The 25,477-nt window shown below is 43.0% G+C and overlaps 1 protein-coding gene across 3 annotated transcripts; it reads left to right on the forward strand.

Moving 5' to 3' along the window:
* The first annotated feature begins 129 nt into the window (after positions 1 to 129).
* On the forward strand, positions 130 to 24,811 carry LOC306832779 (activin receptor type-1-like). Of its 3 annotated transcripts, none has more exons than XM_079357730.1 (12): positions 130 to 497; positions 11,648 to 11,721; positions 12,284 to 12,538; positions 12,844 to 13,116; positions 13,330 to 13,596; positions 15,469 to 15,674; positions 18,522 to 18,621; positions 19,930 to 20,076; positions 21,263 to 21,538; positions 22,713 to 22,910; positions 23,482 to 23,612; positions 23,725 to 24,811. In XM_079357730.1, the coding sequence occupies exons 2-12, from the start codon at positions 11,655 to 11,657 to the stop codon at positions 23,857 to 23,859; spliced, it is 2,055 nt and encodes a 684-aa protein (XP_079213856.1). In that variant the 5' UTR covers positions 130 to 497; positions 11,648 to 11,654; the 3' UTR covers positions 23,860 to 24,811. The 3 variants fall into 3 exon arrangements, with proteins under 3 accessions (XP_079213856.1, XP_079213857.1, XP_079213855.1); XM_079357731.1 differs by lacking the exon at positions 130 to 497 and adding an exon at positions 5,462 to 5,597; XM_079357729.1 differs by lacking the exon at positions 130 to 497 and adding an exon at positions 11,455 to 11,534.
* The last annotated feature ends 666 nt before the right edge of the window (positions 24,812 to 25,477 follow it).

Below are 25,477 nucleotides of genomic sequence, written 5' to 3' on the forward strand. Positions count from 1 at the left end.
ACTAGAGTTTGATCAAGAGTATCTTACCTTATTATCTTGATATTTAAACATTTTCCTGCAGCCTACAGGAATAACGAAGCTGACAAATGGGCTTTATTTTGAAACCCCTAACCGGAAACGTATACCCTTGACGCATGTAATTTGACGCTGTTTAATTACAGCGAGTTGTTGCAAGGTAACTTCCTCCTCCAATCCTGGCTTTTACTCTGTCTGGGCTAGTTGTGAAGCTCGGACAGTGCAAATGTGTGAAGAGGAACGGCATAACAAAATGTGTTTTTATTTTGTCTCGCTCTTGAATACGAACATCGAGTGAATTTCTCACTTTTTTTTTACGATCGAGCGGACGACAGACGACAGCGTTGGCGTCATGTAGTTTCTGCTTTTCAGACTTTGGAAAACAAATCCGGTATTGTCGGTGAATTCTCGGGAGATGGCAGAATAGTTCGAACTGCGCCAAAACACCGAGCACATCATAAAGCAAAAAAAAACCCTCTAAGGTAAGTGTTGTATTTTAATATCGTATATTAACCAAAGCGTCCATGCATTTAATGTATCACGGGGGAATAGACGTGGAGAAGTCAGTAGGAAAATGTTTCGTGACGTGATTCTCCCAAGAATCCTTCCTGTCTCCTTTCCAGTTTTTCTTCCCCAAATCTTGGCCTGTTCAAATTACAGCCTGGCAAAATTATGTGTAGCTTCCCAAGCGACAAAACGAGAAGGCTTTTTGCATCTTAAAATGTGATGGATGCTCGTCATAGCAGAGACGTGTCTGAGTGATGAATGGTGATGAGTCCATCACTAAAACCCTTTCATTAAATGCCTTTGGTCATCTGGGAAAGACTGTGGGTGTTGCGCAATCACACCACGCTCACAACATCGCGACTAGTTGTGACTTTGTTGGGAGTTGTTGTTGTTGTCATGCAAACAGTCTTTTGGGAGGGTCGTTCCTGCTTGATCGTGGCTCTCATCATCTCCTGCTGAGCTCTCTTAACATCACAATCACAGCACAGGAGGGGGGGAGGCGGGGTGGCGAGCCAAACACACAGCATTGTCTACAGTAGTTTCAATTTTGAATTTCTTCACAGCGAAGACACATTTTAAACATCCCAAAGATGGTGTTTCTAAACAGTGCAGAGCTGCATGATTCCCCCTCCTTATGACCAGTGACAGGAAACAGAAACGGTGTGTAAAGCTTGCAGCAAGCCTACTAGTCACATGTAAATGTGCTGAAGAGAGGGTGCAAACTTCATTACAGAGGTGTCAAGACTAGCTGAAAACATTCAGAGATAACTGAGCAGATTAAAGGAAGTGTGAATGGGAATGTCTCGCACTGAAGTGTTGCTCCTCAGAATCCACTGTGTTGGATCCTCGCTCTATAACTATATTACATTCCCACATACTTATCAGGATTTCCTTCCCCGGTAGTCTGGATGTCTGGGGACAACTTGATCACGCGCTTCTTCTCATGCATACATTCTGTTATTGAATGCAACAAAGTCGAGCTCATCTTTATCGCAATGCATTTCATTGGGCCAAACTTTTATGTCTCTGCACGCATAACAGTCCGACCGCCAAGCCTGCTCGTCTTTAATCCATATGAATAATCCACTTTAAGTGTTTTTAAACATTAATGACCCCCACCAGTTGACGCTTCTCGGGTTGAGGTTATTTGTTCTGTGTGTGTTTGTGTTACTGCTTGACAATCTGGAGAATGTAACCCCATAGCTGACCAGTCACTGAGGCCAGACCTCTTGGTGGGCGCCTGCTGTCTTCTGGGGGGGGGGGGGGGTCTGGCTGATAGTGGTCCGATAAAAGAACGTCGGGCCTGAGATCTGGCTCAACAGTGGGGGATCTTGAGGATCCAGTGTTCAGCCCTCTTATTATTCTCCTCGTCTCCTGCGCTACAACAATATTATTGGGTTTTTTTTAAATCCGCCATTCTTCGGTAACTCGACCAGTTTGGAGTTTATCCGACTGTCTTGGACCAACAAAGAAACCCAAGCAGTATTGGCCTAACCAACTGTTTCTTTTTTTTTTAATTTAAAGTTGCTTGGACAAAGGGGAAAATAAATACACAGTCACTTAGTTGCTCAACAGAATCTACTCATAGATCCAACACAAGTTGTCTGCAACACTTTTGACTGTTGGTACATCCTATCAGTCTGATGGCTGCTCCTTTTATGTAGATTATTGGTTGATTAATGTTATTATTCTTTCATCAGTTGATCTTTATGCTTCCCAGGAGTCAAAGACGATTCTGACATTCCACTGTTTAGTCGAGACAAAGACTCTGACTCTGTGAGCTGTTAAAGTCTCTGACTGAGTGTCCAAAAAGGTCTCCAGTGTCCAGAATCAACTGAGAGATTTTTGCTGATCATTCAACACATTTTAGTATTCGAGTCATTCATCCAGAAAAGTCCAAATGAAGTTAGTTCTGCTTACGTAAATGTGAGATCTGAAGTATTCCATATTCCATTTTCCACTTGGGAAACTGTAATTGCTGGGGTTTTTCTTCTTCTTTTTTTTCAAACATTTTACAAATTTGCTGATCAATCTAAAAAAAACAAAAACAAAGAAGGAACTTCTCATCAGATTAAGCGATGCAGAAAATAATCACGAGATGCGGCAGCACTGCCGCCTTTGAACGAACTTTTCGAAATAAGAGCCTCTGATCCTAATCTCGAAGTCTTGCCTCTCCCACGCAGCACTCATTCAAGTTTTGACTCTTGAATCCTTTTGGCTGCAGACGTCTGTGCGCTGCTGTCTTGGTTTCTTTTACATGGTGGACAAGGACATGAAGTGTAAAATGTGACAACAGAGGTCCTTAACCTTTCAGAAAGAATGAGGTTAGTGTGTGTGTTTGGGGGGGGGGGGGGGGGGGGACTCTGATGGCGATCATTTCTCTGTGCACAGTAATTTGGCTGTCAGAAGCAGCTGGCAGTTTGGGTTGGAACAATATGCAAGCTCCCAAAAAACTCTTGAGAGAGTGTTTTAGGGGTGGGGGAGGGACGGTGTGTGTTTGTGTGTGTGTGTGTGTGTGTGTGTGTGTGTGTACGTGTGGAATCAGGTTACACAGTCTGTCGTTAACAAGAGAAGCGCAGTTATGAGACCAAGATAGACTGCTTCAAGTCTGAGCAAGAACAGTCTGAGGCTCATCGCTCTTCTATGTCTCTCAAGTTGGGAGGAGGGGAGGGGATTATGTGTGAGTGTGTGTGTGTGATGGTGGATGAACTTGTATGTAAATGCAGGTGTAAAGGGGCAACTGAGGAAAAGAGAGAGCGGCAGTAGAGTAGCAATCTTCAACTATCTCAGCCATGTGTATGTCCTGCCATGTGTATGTCCTGTGTGTGTGTGTGTGTGTGTGTGTGTGTGTGTGTGCGCTGACTTATACCAGAACGTTTGACTCTTAACGAACCTGGCAAGACATGAGGCGGCAGGCTGCAGAGGAATACAGCATGTGGGCTGAAATTCGCTTCTGCTCTGTGCTCATGTCCAGCTCTTTCAGAAAGGGGCCCTCTGTCTGCAGCGTTTTTATTAGTCCAAAAAAAAAAAAGAGAGAAATCCTTGAGCCTTTTAATAATCATCAGCCTTATGTAGCCCAAACATATCACGATGAGAGGAGCTGTCTGGGACTTGCGGGCGCTGCAGTCTCAGCATGACTCGGGAAGTTAGAGAGGGGAGAAAGAGAATGAGATAAAAGAAAGGAGCGCCTGTGCATATGCCAGCTTCGAGTCCTGCTCTCCCTCTTCTTCTGGTGGCTCTCTACAGACATATTGATTTCTCTTCTTCTGTCTTCAAATGTGGAGGGAGACAAGTGGAGACAGAGAGAAGGGAGACACTGTCTGCACTGATGCGCACACACACACGCACATAGATCTGCAGTGGCCCAGCTCTCTCTCTCTCTCTCTCTCTCTCTCTCTCTCTCTCTCTCTCTCTCTCTCTGTGCTAACCCCAGACTGCACTGGAGACAGTCTGCAATACACATTTTATGAGCCCTTCACTCGCCTCAGTGCTCTTGTCTTATCTCTCAGCTGTTAGTGGGGAAAGTTGTGGCTTTGTTTCTGTTGCTGCCTCTTCTCTCTGATCTTATTCCCAGTCCCAGTAACAGGCTCTTACTCGGTGAGGGCACTTTGTTCGAGGCGCTGAGAATAATTTATGTTTAATCTCAGGGCAGGGTCACGAGGCCTTCAACTGTAGTTCGGATACTATGGTGGTGTTTCAGCGGGTTTTCCATGGAAATGGAAATTGTTTGATCGACTGCAGTCCATTTCTCCCGATGGAGCCAAAATGGAGAATTTGTCACACTTTCATTCTTTTTCTTTTTCTTTTTTTTTATCTTGCAAGTAAAAATGACAGAAATCAATATTTTGTGCTGTTTTCGAGACATGTGCGTCGACTATATCAGTGTAATCATAGTATCTGAGGATTTGAACCACAGTCAAAATCCCCTCCGTTGTTTAACCCACATGCATATGGCAGCCTTACATCTCCAAGCTGACGTCTCTAATGTTAGTTTTCTGGTCTTTCTCCTCAGAAGTGACTCCCTCTCGGGAAAAGCAAGAAAACTCCCGGCTGTCTCCGTTGGCAGCAGGATGTAACGGCCCCGCGTATAGTTCTGTATACACATTCATTGTTTTGTTGCAAGCTGTTTGCTGAGTGATTCTCACCACGGTGGTGAATGGTTAGGTCGACGTTTGTGGGTCACACAGCAAAATGGTTAGCATCATATTAGCCGTCTGACTCATTTAGCTCAGTGTTTGGCAGGTCCGCCTCAGAATGAATCAAAACAATATCCTCCCGCGCAGCTCTTTTGTCTGTTTGCCTCCTCTGATTGTTTCTGGAGGAGACAAATGTGTTTGGAAGGTGTAGCGTTCTACAAATCAAAGTGTCCTTTAGAGAAAAGTATTCCCCCCACCGTTTGGCTAGTGAACTATGTGAGACGCTCGTTTGGACGGGAGAGTGTTTGTGCATTCCTCTGGAAGCAAACATGGCCGACATTAAGACTGTGTTTGAATTGGCTGATGTTTTGATGGCCGTGTGAAAATGGACGTCTAATTGCTATGGTGACCATTGCCTAGAAGACTTGTTAACAGTATTCACGGGGCCTTTTTTTAAAAGTTTTAGTCCCACAGGACTGTAAACAACGCAAAGCCATAAGAAAACCCCCGAGAGAACAAAAACCATCTGTTGTTGTATTTGAATGTAAGCGTTGCCTCAGTTCTTTGTGCTGGCTTTGTTGTGTCTGGGTGTAGAACATGATCAGCAGCTCCTGGGGCAGGTTGAACTTCCTCAGCTGAAGCAGGAAGTACATCCTCTGCTGGGCCTTCTTTCTGATTGTGTCTATGTGGGAGGTCCACTTCAGGTCCCCTGAGACTGTGGATCCCAGGAAACTGAACGAGTCCACAGTAGACACTGTGCTGTTCAGAATGGTGGTGGTGGTGGTGGTGGGGGGGGGTCCTCCTAAAGTTCACTGTCCTCTTCATAGTCTTGAGCGGCTTCAGGTCCAGATGGTTCTGACTCGTCACCGTCCTGGATGAGACCGATGACGGTGGTGTCGTCTGCGAACTTTAAGAGTTTCACAGAAGAGAAAAGTCAAGGTGATTATTGTCTCTAAATACATTTGATCCATTGTGTGTGTGTGTGTGTGTGTGTGTGTGTGTGTGTGTGTGTGTGTGTGTGTGTGTGTGTGTGTGTGTGTGTGTGTGTGTGTGTGTGTGTGTGTGTGTGTGTGTGTGTGTGTGTGTGTGTGTGTGTGTGTGTGTGTGTGTGTGTGTGTGTGTGTGTGTGTGTGTGTGTGTGTGTGACAAGAACCTGCAACAACACATGTGTGAGTGAGAATGGACCTCAGACAGAGGGGCATTTACTTCCTCCTAATGTGAAAGGAGACGGGGTTTGATAGCTGTAGGCCCTGAGAGATGGACCTTTGCTCTTTAAAGGTTCCAGAAGTCCCTCATTTATTTATTGTTTTAGTTTCTCTTTAGCTGGCAAGGTTTGTTTCTTATAATCTTTGTTTTTGTTGAGTAGATCCAAAGCTCTGGTGAATTCAACAGACATGTTTCTGTTGCATCCAACACGACCACACAAACTGTCTAAATACTGCATCCTACACAATACTGACGTTGGTTTAGAAACATTCCCATCATTTTGTTGCTCATTTAAAAGATGAAACATCGCCAGGTTGTGTTTGCGTTTAAAAGCTTTGACAACTCTTGCTTCTGTAAAGCAATGTTTGAGTAAGAGCCTTCAAGTGCGGAAACAAAAGTGCAGTTTGGAGCTCAAGGATCTATGAAGCATTAACTTGACGTGATTTAAACTAAAGCTGAGTAGATGTTTGTTGCTGTTAAAAGATGTCCTTATTATCAAGCACAACGTCTCTCCTGCTTTATCAGTCCAAACGAGTCTAAAGTTTTACCTCTAATGAGAAAACAGTCTCTCGTCTTTACATTAAAAGTTTGATTTTTTTTCTTCCAAAAATTTCATGTAAGTACAGTTTTTTTTTTGTTTCTTGATAATTTAATCTTTAAAGAATTGTATTCAACTAGTGAGTCCCTCAACCCTGCAGATGAACAGCAGACAAATTCACATTTTTCTAACACGTAACTGCTTGACTCAGTCTTTTACATGCTATTAGTCACCAGGCTGGTTTGTTTTGGAGAGGAGGAGACCTCTGCGGATAATTCGGCTTCAGATAAAAAAAAACCTCATGTACACTGACTGAGAGATTTGTGGCTTTTAAAGTTTACACCCATCCAGGCTGTTGCTGGGACACACGTCCGTGTACAACGAGGCTGATAAAATGCAAACAGGTAGAGATTCAACTGCCCCAAACTGGTGAGTTGAACGCAGGGTTTTTGAGACTGATAATGATCATTTTGGTCTTGCAGGGAACAGCCATACTCGTATAACCTACAAAATGTTAGTGTGTTTATTCCATTAGCTTTGTTCTAGTCATACCGAGCGGTGTGTTTGACTGTAGGCAGATTCTGTTTTTCAGACTGAGCTGAATGTGTTGATTTGCTGAGCTGTACTGTGAATATGAATGTGGGCTGCAGCAGAGAGGAGGACTTTCGCCCTCAGGTCTGTATTAACACCCACATGCACCTAGGAGCGAACCATCTGTGTGTCCCTGACGGCATGCCGACTCTCTGGCTGTCTGGGTCTGAGTCTGGGGAATGGAGCAGGGACACGCAACGCGGGCAGGCTCCGCATTGCCCCAGTCTCCGCCTGCTCTCGTTGGCGCGCCCCGCAGTTTGCTGCAGTTCTCCTCGGTGCCCAGGCTATTTGTGCCATGGTAACTGTGCCAGCCTGCCAGCTCAGACACAGATTCCACCCCTTGTCTCCCTCTCTGCCAGCATGATGAGTCAGCAGCTCCTGCAGGGCCTCCAGCCTCCTCCCTCCTCAACCTCAGTGATACATCACTGCTCATCAGACAAAGTAGCGTTTTGTCATTCTCTCCTTCGTCATGACCTGAATATGAAACAGACCAAAATAAGCACCAACCAGACTTAAAGGTTTTGTTTGTTGTTGAAACCCATTAAAAAAAAAACATCACTTCAAAAAATGTCACCAAGAGACACAAAAAAGAAATGAAACGTTAGACCCACCAGGACATGTTAAGACAGAGTCTTGTTGGCGGCGATACGTAAACACCTCCTCAAATGTATTTCAACCAACCTGATCAGCTGCATGCATCGTTGCTGTGGCTCAGCTGGGTGAATCACGACATCTGAGTGGCAACGTTTAATCATCTCCATCTAATCAACCTAAGCTCTGCTCAGCTTCTTAAAAGACGTGCTTATGGAGAAGGCCCCTCTGGAGTGGAATCATAGGGGGGGGGGAAAGTCGGAGAAGGAAACGTGGCGTGGTAACATTGGGGAGCCTTGATATGTAGGATCACTTTCAAGTCCCTCCAGCAGCAATCAGCAGGAGTCAGCCCCGGAGTACTTCTCACTGGGCCGAGTGTGTTCTGCCTGTTCCTCTCCGGGTTGCACACTCACTTTGGTGTCCTTGTGCGGAGCTAAATGGGATTTCTGTATTTCCAGGAGTAAGGTCAGGGCTTACGCATTTCAGAGACATCGATATCATCAAACAAATACCTGCAACTGAGTAAATGTTTAGATGAATTACTTAGGGAAAAGCACAAGTCCAGCAGTTTTAATGTGCGACACTGCTTCAGGTATTGTTATAAGTAATGGGGCACTTTTTTAGCAACCATCGATGCATCGGTTCAACATCGGTATCCGACAATGTCAGCCCTGTTGGCAGATATACGCATGTCAGTGAATGTTGGAAACTTGTACGCCTAACAACTGATTAAGAGAAGAGGTTTTTTTTGTTTTTATTGGACAGATGAAGACACCTGTGGAACAACCTCTGACGTGATTTTTTTTTTTTAATGTCAAACAGGAGAGAAATAATGTGGCGTTGTGGGACTTTTACACCAAATAAGTCCCAAAACAATCATCAGAATTGTCAATCGTCTAAATCTTTTTTTTTTTTTCTTCCAAATCTGAGTCTGTCCTGATCTGCCAAATCAGTGTATCTTTAATTATTTTATTATTGTCTTGCATTATATCAACATCACTGTATCATGATGCAATTGTTATCACTAAGAATCGAGTATCACATTTATTTTGTCAAGTCCAAGTGTCCTTCTCGTATCTCAGCTTGATTAAGGTGGAGCTGTCTGCTAACTTTCAGTGTCTGTATTTTACAAGTTGTGTTTTGTATGTAACATTTACATATTTATGTGCTGAGGTGAACAAGCAGAAGCCCAATTCCTGCTGCCATTTCAAGCCTCTATATATATGTGTATATATATATATATATATATATATATATATATACGCCCCTGTGATGTCTCGCCGTCAATATGACTGTCCCAGAAGTGTAATGGTGCTGTCAACTGAAAGAGGTGAACCAGTCGCACTTTAAACACAGTCGTGGATTGACTTTCTTTTAGACGCAAACTACGAGCTCTTGACATCTTGAAATGGTGTCCAACATAAAGTGCGTAACCTTTCACAGATTGAAGGTGACAGTTACGGCAGAGCACTCGTCACACAGTGCGTTGTAAAACAAACGATGTACGTATTCAGAAAGTGAAAATGGCATTTTGCCTCCTTTTTTTGAGCTTGATATAAACATGTAGCTTGAATCATAATGTTGTGGAGCCCATTAGACTTTTAGTCCCAACAGCAATTAACATAAAGAGAGTAAGCTATAAATACAGTGAGGTATTTCTACTAGTTTCCTATTTCAGCACCACATCAGAGGGCAAAGGAAGAGGGAATCAAAGGAAAGATGGGGGCTGAGAGAGATAGAGAGGGGGAAATGAGAGCACACCCTTGGCAGGATGTCAGCTCATGAACACACACACACACCGCAGAGCACTGCCAGAGAATTCAATACGTAGGGATAGAGCACTGCAACAAACACACACGTCATACACACACACACACACACTTACACATTTAGACGCACGCCAGCACCATGAAGTCGTCTTCTCAGATCGCAATCGGTTCTGCAGATGCTCTCGCCCCTGCCCCTCTCCCTTTCCAAGAATCCCCTCTCGAGTTTTCCGATATCATGTCCGGGTTTCTTCCTCTGTGTTTGTCTGGCAGAGCTGTTACCTAACATGACAACATTTATTCGAGCTTTACCTGACGTGTCTATGATGTGGACTGCTTGGTTCAAAGGTTTCCGCAGTGCATAGACGGAAATGTCTTCTCTGTTAATAACTACAGACTTATAACTCTTCTACTTGGCTGCATCTTCCCACTGTACCACAGCTTATTTAAGCTAGCGTCTGCGTGGGAGAGATAAATAGAGAGAGAGATGATTTAAGCACCCCGGCGAGGGCCTTTCAGCAGTAAATGTAAACAAAAGACGCAGCAAATCATTTACCTACACTAATTGAAGCCGTTAAACCGAGCCCCATGACATGCTCTACTTAGTTAAATGGGGTAGCTATTGATCTGTCAGTAGTGTGTGTGTGTGTGTGTGTGTGTGTGTGTGTGTTTGATTTTGTGTGTGTGTGTGTGTGTGTGTGTATTATTCTCTCTTCTTGACTGATAAGTCAATAAGGAAAATATCCAACAAGACAAAATCACTTTTTTTCCTCTGCTCTTGTGCTGTGTTCTTCAGACTATTGTTCTTTTACGCATCTGCTTATCTCTTTATCCTGTTCCCCCCCCCCCCCCCCCCTGCCCCCTACCTCGTCCCACCACACCCAGCCAGCATGGTGCCCTTCTTCCTTCTGTCCCCGTGGGCTCTGACACCAGACACCTCCTTGTCCCACTTCCCTACATTTAGCCTACCTCGATGCTGCAGCACACATTAGCCTTCTTCTCTGCCCTTCTCTGACCCACTGTCCCCCAGTTGCCCCCTGGCCATGTACCTCCCTCGCCCCCTCATGCCCTATTCATGCCCCCATTGCTGCACCCCCCCCCCACCCCCACAACCCACCCCCCACCATACCCTCTCTCTCTCCCCTGGTCCAAAGGGAGCAGACAGAGCTCCTGATTATCTCTGTGTGGCAGCCTCTGTTTTGTGCTCTGATTAAAGGAGCAGCATGTGGTCTGTGTGCATGCGGCCCGTACAGACGCCGCCGTTGGGCTAATGCTAACATTACGTGCTTAATCATTTATGTCTAGAAGACAGGCACAAAGGCCTAGAGGGGGTGGAGGTAGGGGTAAGGGAAGGGGCACTGGGTATTTAGCTGTGGCACAGATGCACTCAGGCTTACACACACATGCTTCCAAAATAACAGCCGCAGTCCTGAATATGGCATAAAGGGGGCATGCTTCGGGCAATGATGTCTCCACAAAGCTCACATATCATCTTTACAAAATGTGTAGTTGTTCCCTTGGGTTTACAGTGAGAGTTTAAACTGGTCGTCAGCTAAAATGTGTCACTGGGTAAAGCAAACAATCATAGCTCCGTGGCGTATGTGGGCACTCCTACAGACACATTAAATATTTAAGGATCAGACTGTCTTTAAACGATAGTATTCAGGCACCCACACTCATTCTCCCTGCTGCGCTCCTCTCCTCTTCTTCTTCCTCCTCCTCCTCCTCCTCCTCCTCCTCCTCTCGTCTGTCTGCTCCTCTCCCCTCACACTGCCAAACAGCCTGTCCCTCCAACACACACTCACTCTCTCTCTCTCACACACACACACACACACACACACACACACATGCACCCACACACACATGCATGAACAGAGGCAGCCAATAGGAAAGCACCAGTCTCCCCATTGCTTGCCACTCAATGCCTTGTTGCCAGGACAACAGGAAGGCATGAGACCCACTTTAGATGAGCGTTTTAAACTTGGTGTTGACTCTTTTTGATTTCTTTCCCCCAAAATAAGAAAGCCCCCCCCCCCCCCCACCTCCTCTGTAAAATTGCTTTCTCTAATACTCTTAGGTCAACAGCATATATTCTGTCAGTATCTGTCTCGCTCTTGTGATGTTATGTCTTACTGCGTGGTATCCCACAAAGATTTTTCACAAAAATAACCACAATATTTTAAGGTAACGACACAGAAATGGCAACCCGTGACTGTGGCTGCAGTGACTGCCCTTTTTTCCGAGCAAATATTCATTAAAGTGCAGTCCTAATGATTGTGTTCTTCATTCCCTTTTAGGTCGACCATGACGGTCAGGGATATGTCTCTTTTGGTGCTGATCGTCCTGGTCGTTCCCTGCTCGAGCTTAAATGGTGAGCGTCCTTTTTTTTTTTTTTAACACACAGCTTGTCACATCAGACCTGAGGGAAGGCGTTAGCAAGGGGGAGGAGAGCTTTCTGCTCACATGAATAGACAGGATCTGCTTTAACTTAGCTTTCTTGCCATGGCTGAATGTGGAGAAATGCAAAGTCATCAGCCTAGTTGTAAAAAAACAAAACAAAAACCTATAGAGGGCATACTCTCTCATCACTAGAGGTCACAAACACATAGAAAGGTGTAGAGATCTGTACTTGCCCTGTTCCCATTGTGTGTGTTTTCCTGTCCCCTTTTTTTCCTACCACCGCCCCTCCTCAGTCTGTCTGCCTCTCATCTGCTGTCTCTCAGTGTTATTTTAAACAACTGCAGTGACTGAGGAATGCAGTGGAAAGTGGAGCTTTTCTAGGGTGGATTGCCACTCTCCTCTCCATGATTAGAATTAAAAAAGATAAATAAAAAAAGAAGACATGCATCCTTCTAAAATAAGGATTGCAGTATCACTGTAATGTCACAAAATACATTTGAGCTAATTAAAGATGATATCTGACTTTTTCGCAGGGGACGCTGGCGCGAGAGACTTTGAATGTTTGTGTGACGGAGAGTCCTGCAGCAGTGGGGGAAGATGTGTCGGCCAGCAGTGCTTCGCCTCCCTATCCGCACAAAACGGGACGACTGTTCTCCAGAAGGGCTGTGTTCCTGCTGGTGACGAAGGGTCCCAACACTGCAGAAGCCTGTCAATACCCGAGCTGGTGGTGGAGTGCTGCTCTGGGCATTTGTGTAACATGAACATCTCCTTGCAGTCAGAGGTTAAAGGTGAGGTGTCTTCTAGCTTAGTGACTATTATACCTCTTAAACTTCTGCTGAAGTACAAATCAGATACAATCCCTCTCTGTTAAGTGTTGTCTATTTGGACTGCAATACAGTTAATATCAGCAATAAGATTTTCTATGCACACATATCTGTAAACACTCACAAAATTAAATTAACTTGATTTGCCTCTTCAGCTAGCCAACAGCCCTTTCCAACTTTCTGACCTAAGTGAGTGCCATTTAATTTAATGGGATCCTAATGGTTTCTCTCTAATGGTTTCCCCCCATATCTCTGTTTCCTCTTATCAGCTACAGAACCGTCTGCTGGCAGACCGGTCCTCAGGGAGCAGGAGTGTGTGTGCGAAGGCGGCGCGTGCGAGCGTGACCGTCGCTGCATGGGCCAGCACTGTTTCTCCTCCCTGAAGATGATTGATGGGCTGGCCGTCCAACAGAAGGGCTGCCTGAGGGACAACGAGGAGGACAGAGCCACCTGTGCCATGCCACCCTCGTCGGCCCGCGTCGTCAAGTGCTGCCAGGGCCATCTGTGTAACATGAACGTCACTGTGCAAGCTCCGGGGAAAGGTGACTTTGTACACACTGTGCACATTTCTCCTGGCTTCTGTTCTTTCTAGACCTTATGTCCCATACAATTTTATTCCATGACAAAACACCACTTGTACTCGTTTAAAAAAAAAAATCTTTTTTAAAAATGCTACAAATTTCTCAACGACAACCATGTGGGTTTTTTTTACCTTCAAATTTTACATCAATGTGTTCTTTTTAAATCTCTTACAGAGACGGAGGGAAAGCCCCTGATCAAAGAGGAGCATCAGTGTGTGTGTGAGGGCAGCTCGTGCGTAACAGGCAAGCGCTGCATGGGCCACCAGTGTTTCTCTTCCCTGACAGTCAGCGGCGGCTCCCTGGTGTACCAGAAAGGCTGCTTTAAGGTCTACGAGCAGAGCACGTTGACCTGCAAGACCCCACCTTCCAGAGAGCAGATTGTGGAGTGCTGCCACGGGCATCTGTGCAACATGAACAGCACTGTACAGCTTCCTGTCAAAGGTACACTAGACTACCCAGGATGCACCTCAAGCACAGCACAACTCTCCAGGTCGAGAGGAAGTAATGTATTAACAATAGGAAGAACAAATAATTTCTCTCTATCATGCAACACGGAGAGGGCTTTGTGATTGGCTGTAAAATAACCTTCTCTGTGTGGTCGCACTCCTGGCACCGTCTGAAACAAATATGGTGGAGCCAGTGGGCATCCAAAGGCAGGTTTAGAAAATCATTTAGTCATGGACCACTTCCTCTGTGTCCTCTCTGAGGCTGTCAGAGCTGGCAGACAAGAGCCCAGGGGGTGAAGCCACCTGGGGATTGAAGGAGAGGCAGGCTTCTATCCACAGAGCTGTTGTTGCCCTTCATGTTTGTTTCACCTTCACTTTCTTTCTACATATGTGTACCACAAATACCATGGCTGCATCCTTTCTGGTTTTACATTTAGGTATAAGATGGAAAAAAAATTAGTAATCAGAAAATACCTAAATGACTCTTTCACCCACAGTGTATTATTCTCTAATGCCTTATGATTCAGCTTAATTATGCTATAGTTAAGTCATTGTTGCCCCCAATTTTTAGTCTTTATGTGTTTCTGGTTCATGTCCGGTACAATATGTAGCTGTGTGAGTATTCCAGAGTTCTTCCTCTTCCTTACAAGTGTTAAAGAGAAGGGGATCGTTGTCTGTGCTGCAGGCCGAGTCGTCTTTTTACTTGGAATGTTTGGAAAGTGTGAATGGTGGTCAGTTCCTCAGGCCACAACAGAGACCCACCCTGTGTGTGTGTGTGTGTGTGTGTGTGTGTGTGTGTGTGTGTGTGTGTGTGTGTGTGTGTGTGTGTGTGTGTGTGTGTGTGTGTGTGTGTGTGTGTGTGTGTGTGTGTGTGTGTGTGTGTGTGTGTGTGTGTGTGTGTGTGTGTGTGTGTGTGTGTGTGTGTGTGTGTGTGTGTGTGTGTGTGTGTATTGGGAATTTACGAATGGTCTTGCACGCATTTGCACTGCCTTCATCCCCACACTTACCCAGTTTCTTCAAGAGGTCTGCAGAGTGCTGCAAACCTGTGATTTGTATGCTGGAGCCTCGTTGTGTGTTGTCAAGTTCGAGAAAAGAAGAGGTTTCCCTCAAATTTGAAAACTATGATGACTTCTTGCGAAATCACGACAAACGGACCCTCTCGTCTGTTGTTTACTTAAAGACACAGTATTCAACTTCCAAACTAGATCTACAGTAGAGGTTTCATTTGAGCAACAGTCTCTCCAACCAAAACAAAGCTGTCCCTTCAGTGCACCGCTTCCTCTCCTCCCACAACCCCATAAGTGTTCCAACCAAGTGCAGCCATTTCTAAGTGATCTTCATTCAGATATGCAGCCCAGAGAGGATTCAGTTATTTTAGTCCGTTTGGAAAGTCTTTTGTTTTTCCTTGAGCTGTACTTTTGCATCTGCCATTACGCCTCTACTGTGTTCCTACGTTGGTGGGGCCGTCGTGCTCCTCCCCCCCCCCCCCCCCCCCCCCCCCCCAAGTGGTGGCGACACTAAAGGTTGGTCAAGGAGGGTTTCACGTGAATAAAACAAGTTTGAGCCTTTAAATGACACGTTGCAAGCTGAAGGGAGGGCTGCCCTGTCCTGTGTGAACACAGAAACACAAACAATAAGACAAGAGGGAGTTTAAAGTCACTCTTCTTCATTTAGAGAGGCTGTTTTTCATATTTGCTGTATTAATGTTTAAAATGGAGCATATTACACCTTCGAGGAACCAAACTCCAAATTCTCACAGATTCAAGTACAATTTGATCTTGTAAGCTTTTGCAGCTTTATTTTTTAACAATTCTAAACCATGACCTGGAAAACTCTCATTATCAACTTTTTCTCTCCTCCCTTACAGCTGAGGAACTATCAAACTACAGCGTGACCACACTGGCTTTAGTCATCGTGGGACCCGTCATCGTCCTCATCATTCTCTCTGCCGTCGCCATTCTCGTGTTCAGACGCATCCACAACAACCAAATGGAACGACTAACATCACGAGATGCAGAATATGGAACTATTGATGGCCTGATAGCGTCCAACGTGGGGGAGAGCACTCTGGCGGTGAGTGTTGCACACCATGTGGGAGAACATTAGTGAAACACATTAGAAAGAACTGGAGCAAGCTGTACAACGCAAACTTTAATGACCGCATCCTTTATCGGGCTGATCATGTCTGCTGCGTGAGAGAAGTTTGAAGTAGTAAGATACAACTGCTCAGTGGCCTTTTGTAAGTTCGTATCAACAGTCTGTGATGAGGCACTAACAAAGAGAGTCTATGGAAACTTCATGTGTCTGAATCCTTTTTTTTTATGCATCGGTTTAAGATGCTATTTGAAATCAATTCGATCAGTATAGTTAAAGCTATTTACTTTGTCTACTCCGTACATACTGATGTAAAGTATTAGGTTGTTTTTAAATATATGAACACAACTGTAATTTTCCTCATTCCTTCCTTCATTCCTCAACTGAACAGAATTCAAGCTGTTGTCTTTTTACTCTATTAAAGTGCTTTGAAAATGTAAAAAAAACAAACAAAAGTAGTTTAACGTTTAAATGAAAATCACTGGTTGTCTAGTGTTAGTTGCTATCTCTTAGATCTGTACATCCTTTTCATTGTACATCCAATCTTGTTTCTACGCGGGGTTGGCAGGGTGGCACTCGCTAAAAGTTGCTCTGAAGTGCAAGTGTGTGTTTTCTTTCAAATGATACGTTGCAGTAACTCCAGGGATTCAGGTGATGCGTCGAAGCACTGTTTTGCTTGGATTAGTTGGGACTTCCGGCCTTTTGTACTCATGTATTCCGTTTCCCACATGATGGCATACAATCGAGACACGGTGGCCTGATAAATCTGGTTTGACTCTTTCTAATCTAGATTTGAGATCAAGATGTTTGTGTGTCGTTTCTGTCATCAAAAGTTCATTGAAGTCACCTGAAACCCTTTCATGAAACATAATGCCAGTGAAATAAACTTCCCTTCCAGTCAAAGCGAAAGCAAACTTGTTCACTGGACCAAAAGTTGTTCATGTAAGTCGATGTATCTCAAAACTAACACACAAGCTGAAACTCAATTCTGTGGCTTAATGCAGACTCTCAATCCCAATACACTTAATGGCTGGAGTAACACACTTTAAGGAATAGATTACTTAATGCTGCGCTTCAAAAGTTTGCTTCAGTAAATGTTATGAAATTCCAGTGAAATAAAAACACTCAACTCGTAATGTTTAAGCCTTAATACCTTAAAGTGCCTCCTGCTTAGGCTCTCCGAGGTCAAGGTCTGTCTCGAAAAATGATTAAATTCAGCTGTGCAGACTGCCTTCTGAACTTTGTGCACTTTCAAGATCATAATCCCAATCTAAAAACATTAAAAGCATGATGGCTACGTGTGTGTGTGTGTGTGGGGGGGGGGGGCTATTGGTGGAATTCAAATCCAGACACTAGTTTAGCATCTTTTAAGTCATTTTTCCAGTCTGTGCTGGAATGTCTTTTGCTATTTATTTTCTCTCCACTCAAGCATGGATGTTAAGCTCTCTGCAGAGTGGTTTCTGTTTGGAGAGCCACTAAACTGATCCAGAGGTTAGGTGGAGTCTTGTGGTTAGCGTTCAGTCTGTAAGACAACCCAGCACATTCACTGGCTCGCACACTCGGGATCAAGTTCAGGAGAGACTGAACAAGGTCTACTTTTCGTCATTTAAAGGACTGTAACTGCTAAGTTGTTAGCTTCACAGTGTATCCTCTACAATGACTTACACATACTTTAAAAAAAATTTAAATAATGAATTTATATATTCCATCGCTTTTTCAGCTGTCACTATTCAAACTCCCAATATTTCAGTTTATCTTATTATAAAACTTGTAAATGAATGCCAGACTGTTAACATATAACTGATTATTCATATGTGTGGGTGTGTGTCAAAGGAACAGCTGATTTTGGCTTCCCTCCACATTTTTTCGAAAGTCTGTTAATGCACTTGGCAATAAAACTCCCAAATATGGAGACACAGAATGTTTTTTTTTTCTTTTTCAGCATAATTAAAAAGTTCTTGGCAAGATCATGAGACGGGTTATTAGGAACAGCGGTGCGGCTGTGAAAAGCAAATCCGACCCAAACACATGTGCTGCTCCCTCTGCCGCCCACTGCTCAGAAGTCGTCACTGATTATTACGATATTGCAACCTTCTGCTTCTGCCGCCTGACAGCCTGGCCAAAATGTGCCCTCCTAGAAACTATCCTCCTGTACCAAAGAGAGATTTAAAGTCTCTGCTGAGAGACTCATCATTTCTTTTATGATCTTTCATTCCTGTGCTGTGATTCCAAAGCGTCTCTCAGGCACCTCCTGCATTATGCATCTGTTTATTTGAGGCATCACTCTTCTCTGTTGTTTTCAAACCTCAGCCTCTCCTCCTAGTTTGGTGGTTTGTTTTGCTCAGCAGCTGCTGACTCTGTTGCTGTGCACTGCCCCCTTGTGTCAGCACTCCAAGTCTGCACGTCTTCTGTCTGAGGTAAAAATAAAAGGCTTAGCAGCATTGCGCCTATTTTGGAGTCTAGCCCGTGGATTAGATAAAATCTTCAGCACCCACACCAGTCACAAGGGAGGGGGTGGCACTTCTGTTGTTTACTCAGCAGGGGGCAGCCTGCACCCACTGCACAAAAACACACACCCACACCCACAAATAGCATGCCCCCTCTTTCCTATGTGGTTGCCACATCAAAGGCCTGCTTGTATTAATCTCCATCTGAGACCCAGATGCTCCTTATTTCATCATTTTTAAGGCTCGAGCCACAGGATTCCTTTGGGATGGTTTTCATACAAAACAGCTCACTTAGAAAACACACACACACACACACACACGCACGTGTAAATATCCAAGCCCTTTACTCAGTATGTGTTTCGGTTTTCCTCTTTTCCAGGATCTGCTCGATCATTCCTGCACTTCAGGGAGTGGCTCTGGACTCCCTTTCCTTGTTCAAAGAACCGTTGCACGACAAATCACACTCAATGAGTGTGTGGGTAAGTGTTCTGTTAAAGGCTGTTTTCTTACTGACAATAGCACCTCCTTCGAAGATGCGGCCCCCTTATTCATTTCAATAAAAGCACTCCCACTGTGCTGACGAAGTGGAAACTTACAAGAAATGCCGTGAAGTCTTACCAAAAAGGTGTGACACATCTCGACTGAATCCTCAATGCACCATGTATAAAGGACAGATATCTCTAAGTGCATACAATATATACTATTACATCTGTATATTGTAAACAATACTTTGTTGCTTACTGATCAGTCACTCTTGAAGAATAAAAGCCACAATGAAACATCAGCTGTATGATGGACCTGCTAACTGAACCATATGGTCCATATGTTCACAGATACAAAGACGCTGATTTATCTCCCTTTACACTGTAGATAAGAAATACATGTATGTGGGTTGGTTAACAGACCAGCGCAGTGAGGGCATTCAGAAATTGGGCAAGGATGATTGAACAACAGTGTCTGCAACCTTCTTTTTTTTGTTGTTGTTATTAATTCAGCCAGTCCCTGGAGCCAAAAGTTGCTAATATGTCGTATTTGAGATTTCTTTAGTGTGTTAAATGTTTGAGAAAAGGATAATAAGGATACACTTTATTGATCCACCAATGGGGGAACATTTAGTTGTTAGGTGATGTTGGGGCAACTTGTATTTACATTAACACAACCGTTTGATATTACCACAAATTCAGCACATTGTCTGTCTTGACAGGAAGTAGCCACAGCTACTAAATTGATTCATGTAAAAATTGAGATTCTTCTCTTCTTAGATTTAAAATCAATTTTGAATTTATTTTCGAAAGAAATTCAGATTCTACTAATTTGAAAATAGACTTTGAATGGGTGGATCAATGAATCGAGAATAGTTTTGAATCGAAAATTGATTCTGAATCAAATCGTGACCCCCAAGAATTGGAATTGAATTGAATCGTGAGACACCCAAAGATTCCCAGCACATGCTGTGCAAAAAACATATTGTGGTCTACAGCTGCTAAATCCATCAAGTTACTTTGTGCTCCTTTGTTTTGAAAGGGCCAAAGCACAATTTGAATTGCTGGAATCTGCTCCTTTCAGAGAGACGATTAGCTGAATGAGGCTAAGTGTGCTTTAAAGTTTTATTCACATTTAGGTATTTGTATTTATATATTCAGGTACATTGTTGCATTAATATTTTTTCTCAGCTTCATGTGTCATAAAACATGTTGACCTATTCACTCAGATGGGAAACAGATCTTTTTATTAGTCTATTTCTGTGTGTACAGTTTGGTAACTTCTCCCCTGTTTTTGTCTGCCAGGTAAGGGCCGTTACGGGGAAGTGTGGAGGGGCCAGTGGCAGGGAGAGAGCGTTGCAGTCAAAATTTTTTCCTCCAGAGATGAGAAGTCCTGGTTCAGAGAGACCGAGATCTACAATTCAGTGCTGCTGCGACACGAGAACATCCTGGGTACGTCCTATAGCTCCTGCATTAAGGCTGAGAAAAACCCTGTCACAGTCGTGTTTAATAGTCCACTCTCACTTGCGTCTGTGTTGGGTGGCTTTTTTTGAACAATTTAAGATATTTAAATGCTGGATACATACTCAATCTTAAAACACATTACACAGTACTTTTGACGGTTTAAAGGTCTTCTGTTATCTGAAAACTCACTGACGAAAATATTACTAACTTACAGAATATGTATGACTTTTTGTTCGTGTAAGAGTTCCTTTGATGAGTTTTTAGCTAATCATGAAACGGACTGAAATGAATACTGACGCCTCTTTATAATCTACAAGAGCAAACGAGATCATCAGCAGGAAGATGGATTATTCCTGCAAAGTTCTTTTTAATGTCTGGCAATGCTTCTTTTTGTGACGTATCTCCCCGTTGAAGTGGAGAGACAGTTGGGAAGTAATGCTGCGAGTAATCGGTTTAGAAGGTTTAAAATTGGATGTTTTTTACTTTCAAAGTAGGTTAGACCGCCATGGAATAAAAGTATCCACCAGGGAGAGAGTTGAACACCAGAATATTAATAGTCATTATATAACTTTTTTTTCCTTACTAGGTTGCTGAGTGCTTAATAAAAGATAGCGGGGAAGCACAAATAAAAACAATGTAGAGACCATAAAACTAAAAAAAAAGGGCAATTAAAAGATGTTGATGATGAAGCCCAGTAAGTTATAGTTAGAATAATACTAAAAAAAAGTTTATAAAACGAAGTCTAATTTGAGGATTCTTTTTTGTGAGGTGCTGTTACTGCAAAGTCCTGGTCACCTTTGCTCACATGGTTCAGAAGCACCAGGCAGAACTACAGGCACAGTTACCAGAGATGTCCCAAGGCACAAAGGGGTCCAATAGATCTTTGTGTTATTTGGAGCCATTGAAAGCTTCAAAAAGTGACCCATCAATACGGTTTTAAAGGGCAGCCAGTTTTGGTTGCAGTGCAGATGGGTAATGTGACGGTACCGCTCTGTGCATATTAACATTTGAAGCCCATCACATGGTTGATGTAGAAGCTGTCCGCCGTCTCTCCCGGCTTGTCCTGCTACTCAGGCACATGACACATCCCCAAACATGCTCCATTTGTTATGATAGTGCCTCGTTTTGAGGCACATTTTAAAGTACTTGTTTTTGCACGTTTGTCTTGATTCAGGCTTCATAGCATCCGACATGACCTCGAGGAACTCCAGCACTCAGTTGTGGTTGATCACACACTTTCACGAGATGGGCTCCTTGTATGACTATCTTCAGCTCAGCACCCTCGATGCATCCGGCTGCCTCCGCATGGCGCTCTCTATTGCGAGTGGGGTGGCACATCTCCATGTCGAGATCTTTGGCACCCAGGGCAAACCGGCCATCGCCCACCGTGACCTCAAGAGCAAAAATATACTGGTGAAAAAGAACGGACAGTGCTGCATCGCTGACCTTGGTAAGGAAATGGACTGATACATTTTTTAAATTCATGTCTTTGTTTACTTTCTTATTTATAAAATGCAGTACTTATGAAAGCTTGAGGTTAAATAATTTGTGCACAGGATGTGAAAATTATGTACTTTGAACAATATTGCTCTTCTCTTATCTATCTAGTTAGGTATATTTGTTGGTAATTTAGCAAGAACAGCTACTGCTGTATGGACCTCTCAGCTCAATCAAAAGCACATTCAGAGACCACTTTATCCTAAACACCAATGTTCCCATTGCAAATGCTTAAATCAAAAATAAATCACATTCAAGCCAAAACCTGGTGGGGGCTTGACGTTTACAAATTTAGTTGTAATGATTATGTACCAGATGACGCATTTCTGACATGGCAACACTTGTTTGTCTCCAAAGCGAGGTGTTCTTTGGTCTGAGAACATCCTGTGTGAGAGGAAAGGACTGTTTACGACAAACAAGTACTGCTTTCAAATCGCTTGGTGGAGTGGATCGAGTTTTTTTGTCCTCACCAGATTTTAAACCCAATTCAAAGCCCCCTCTTCACAAGAAGAAGTTTGGCGTACTTTTACTTCAAACCGTTTTTGTTTTTTTTGAAAATCACTCTTCAGCATAAACATATAACACATAACACCAGTGACATCACAATATCAACACTTTATGATCTGCTGTACAAATCACACAAATGTGATGTGGAAATCTGGAATCCTGAAGCGATCATACCCTGTAGAGTAGCTTGTCGGTGTGTAAGTGGACATTTCTTGTTAAGCAGTCAAAAAAAAAAAAAGATTATCTGATTATAGGTATTATTATTATTATAGGTGTAGAATGACAAGAGTTTGTGTAATTTTAAAGAATTTAAAGATGGCCATTAAAGCTTTGTTTTGAAGGAAAACTTAAAGGCAGAGTTGGTCATTTTCGAAAACTAGCATGATTTTGAAAGTGGCATCCTCTCCGTTCTCACCCCCTCCCCTGTGTGCCCCCTCAAAAGCCCCGCCCCTCACTTAATTACTGTCAGGACATAAAGACAATTTCAACCAAAAACTTTAAAAGTGTATCTGCAGGAAATGACCTACCCTACCTTCAAACAAACACAATCATTTATCACTTGGAGTATTTGATTTTGTTTTACGTCTGGGTCTTTAAAGTGCTCTGTGTTTTACTTCCAGGTCTGGCGGTCATGCATTTTCAAGACACCAACGAGTTAGATGTGGGGAACAATCCTAAAGTGGGCACAAAGCGCTACATGGCCCCAGAAGTACTTGATGACTCCATCCAGATGGACTGTTTTGAGTCTTTCAAGAGAGTGGACATTTGGGCTCTCGGCCTCGTCCTGTGGGAGATCGCCCGGAGGACGGTTAGCAACGGTCAGTACATGATCAATACAACATGCGAATGCTGGATTTACTGACTCCATCAGTTGTGGAATAGGTTGATATGTTGACGTTAGTGATGGCATTGGGAAATATTGAGCATTTGATTTGTAATGAAAAGAGATTGTGTGGTTTTCTTTAGCGTTAATAAAGAACTCAGAACTAAGTTTAAAAAAAAAAAGTCTCTGCTACAGGTAGAAATATTTGGCCTTGATACAAACTTCAGCATTCACTGACTGTGTTCTGTGGAAAAAGCACAGGCCTTAATAAAACCTCCGTCCTCCATCTTGTACCAAATAGGTTTATCATTTTAAATTAGCAACTGAGTGACACTTGAGATATTGATTTGTCCTCCAACCCTTTAATCTTGTATATTCATTTTGTCCTGAGGCTGCACTTGAGACAGTAAGATGTGGCTGGTCTTGCTATGTCATGAGTCCTTTATTCATTCCCCTCAATGTATTTTAAATTCAGTCATTTTACAGTTGATTCTTTTTCTTACCCCTTTTGTCTCGAATTGTATGCTCTTATAGATGAATTGTTAAACATTTTGTTCCACTTGTAGGCATTGTAGAAGACTACAAGCCACCCTTTCATGACGTGGTCCCAACTGACCCCAGCTTTGAGGACATGAAGAAGGTTGTGTGTGTTGATCAGCAGAGGCCAAACATACCCAACAGATGGTTTTCAGACCCGGTAAGTAATATTCAAACTTTTTTAATGGCCAGAAAATTAAAAGAAATCTCATTGACATACTGTGAATACAAAAGGAACACAACTGATTTAATGTCTTATTCTCCCTTTTTAGACTTTAACCTCCATGGCTAAGCTCATGAAGGAGTGCTGGTACCAGAATCCATCGGCCAGATTGACAGCGTTACGCATCAAAAAGACTCTCACAAAGATCGACAACTCTCTGGACAAAATCAAAACAGACATTTGAGGCTGCCTCAAAAGGAAGAGGCTGAATAAGAAAGGCCTTGGAAGACATCCCGAGGGTCGAGCATTGTAAAGAGAAAAATCGCAAGACAAGAGACTTGATGGTTTCAGTGCCCTTATAGTGGCACGGACCTAATATTTATTTAAAAAACACTTGGCGGGACACATTTTGGCATCCAAAGATGGCTTACCGGACATTTCTGAGACGGCCAGTGGTCTTAGAAATTGAAAAAGATCTATTCAATTAATGACATAGGCGACGGATTGTTAGCATTGTTCTTCAAGGAAGAAACTGTTACCTGAGCATTTGAGTAGGTTATGCTTTTATTAGAACTGCAGAATATTAGACGGATTTATTAGTTTGAAAATGTCCGAACATGACAACATATTCACTCGATCTTTTTCATTGTACTGCCTTGTTCACTTGCATTTACGGTGAATTCATTTGGACTCAGAAGTTAACTTGCCAATACAACCTGCATACTTTCTTTAAACGGTGATCTCTGCAATCAGTGGTACGTTTCCGATGTGTGTCATGCGCCTTTGTTTACAGTTCTGTAAGTTTTCTTTTGGATTTCACCCAAACTGTAACATTTAGTTGTACAGCTGGTCCGTGGCGCCATTCTTTTCCTGAGATATCGTCCAACTTTAAAGGTACTCTGTTTCAAAATGTTTTGTATATCACAAAGGACCTCACGTTAAATGATCTTCCTGTTCTTTGTTTTGTTTCTTCAGCTTTACAGAAGCAAATGCTAAACGAACAAATAAAATATCTGCTAGATAATGCTGAACTCTGTTCCTCCAGAGGCCTGTAAGTAAGCCTGTAAAGCCTGTATACTGTCTTAACACGTGCATTGTCAAGTAAATGAAGTCAAACTTCAGCCTTTTTTTATTTCTTTAACATTTTATATCAATTAGTGATTTATATTAATTAAATAGAAAAGATGTGTTATGTATCTGTCTCTTGTCTTCATGCTTTATCTGGCAGATTTCTTCATTTATAGCCATTACAGCAGCATGGCTCCAGTCCCTCAGTCTCAAAAATATGTCGACAGTGTCTTGAGTTTAGACAATATCTTGCTCAGATGATGAACTCTACTGACTTTGATCCCTTTGACTTCCTTCTTCTTCTGAGCCCAGCACGTTAACAAAATCTTTAAGAGGTGTCGATGATACTATTGGCTTGATAAACATGAAATTTTGTTTAGACTTTACTTTCAGTTACATTTTGTCCAGTGTAATGTTGAGCTCAAACCTTTTTGCTCTCTATTACATTTGTGAAATAAACTCAACACATAGATGATAGCAATGGCCAACAGAGTAGCCCGTACACAGTCTATGTGTTCTTAGGTGCGCAAGGTTGCAGGAATATACCATGAAAAACTAATCAATAATAGGTGACACATTAAAAAAAATAACTTTACTGTGTTTTATTGTGAGCAAACAACGTTTATTGTTTAGCTTCCTAAGATTGCGGGAACCTGAGTTAGCTACATGCTACTACAGCTAGCAGAGCCACTGGCATAGCTACAGACATTGTCCTTTGCATTGTGTTACTGAAAACAGTTCTGAATTATCTGCTCATTTTGGTTTGCTCTTTCTGAAGGTGGTAATTTGACAGT

This window comes from Symphodus melops (assembly GCF_947650265.1).
Source record: "Symphodus melops genome assembly, chromosome: 12".
Lineage (NCBI taxonomy): Eukaryota > Metazoa > Chordata > Actinopteri > Labriformes > Labridae > Symphodus > Symphodus melops.

What these genes read in the sequence shown, in the direction of transcription:
- LOC306832779 (XM_079357729.1), top strand. Translation starts at nt 11,470, where the DNA reads ATGTTATGTCTTACTGCGTGGTATCCCACAAAGATTTTTCACAAAAAT. An exon ending in CTTGCAGTCAGAGGTTAAAG is followed by an intron (nt 12,539 to 12,843) that starts GTGAGGTGTCTT and finishes TCCTCTTATCAG; the next exon opens with CTACAGAACCGTCTGCTGGC. An exon ending in TGTGCAAGCTCCGGGGAAAG is followed by an intron (nt 13,117 to 13,329) that starts GTGACTTTGTAC and finishes AATCTCTTACAG; the next exon opens with AGACGGAGGGAAAGCCCCTG.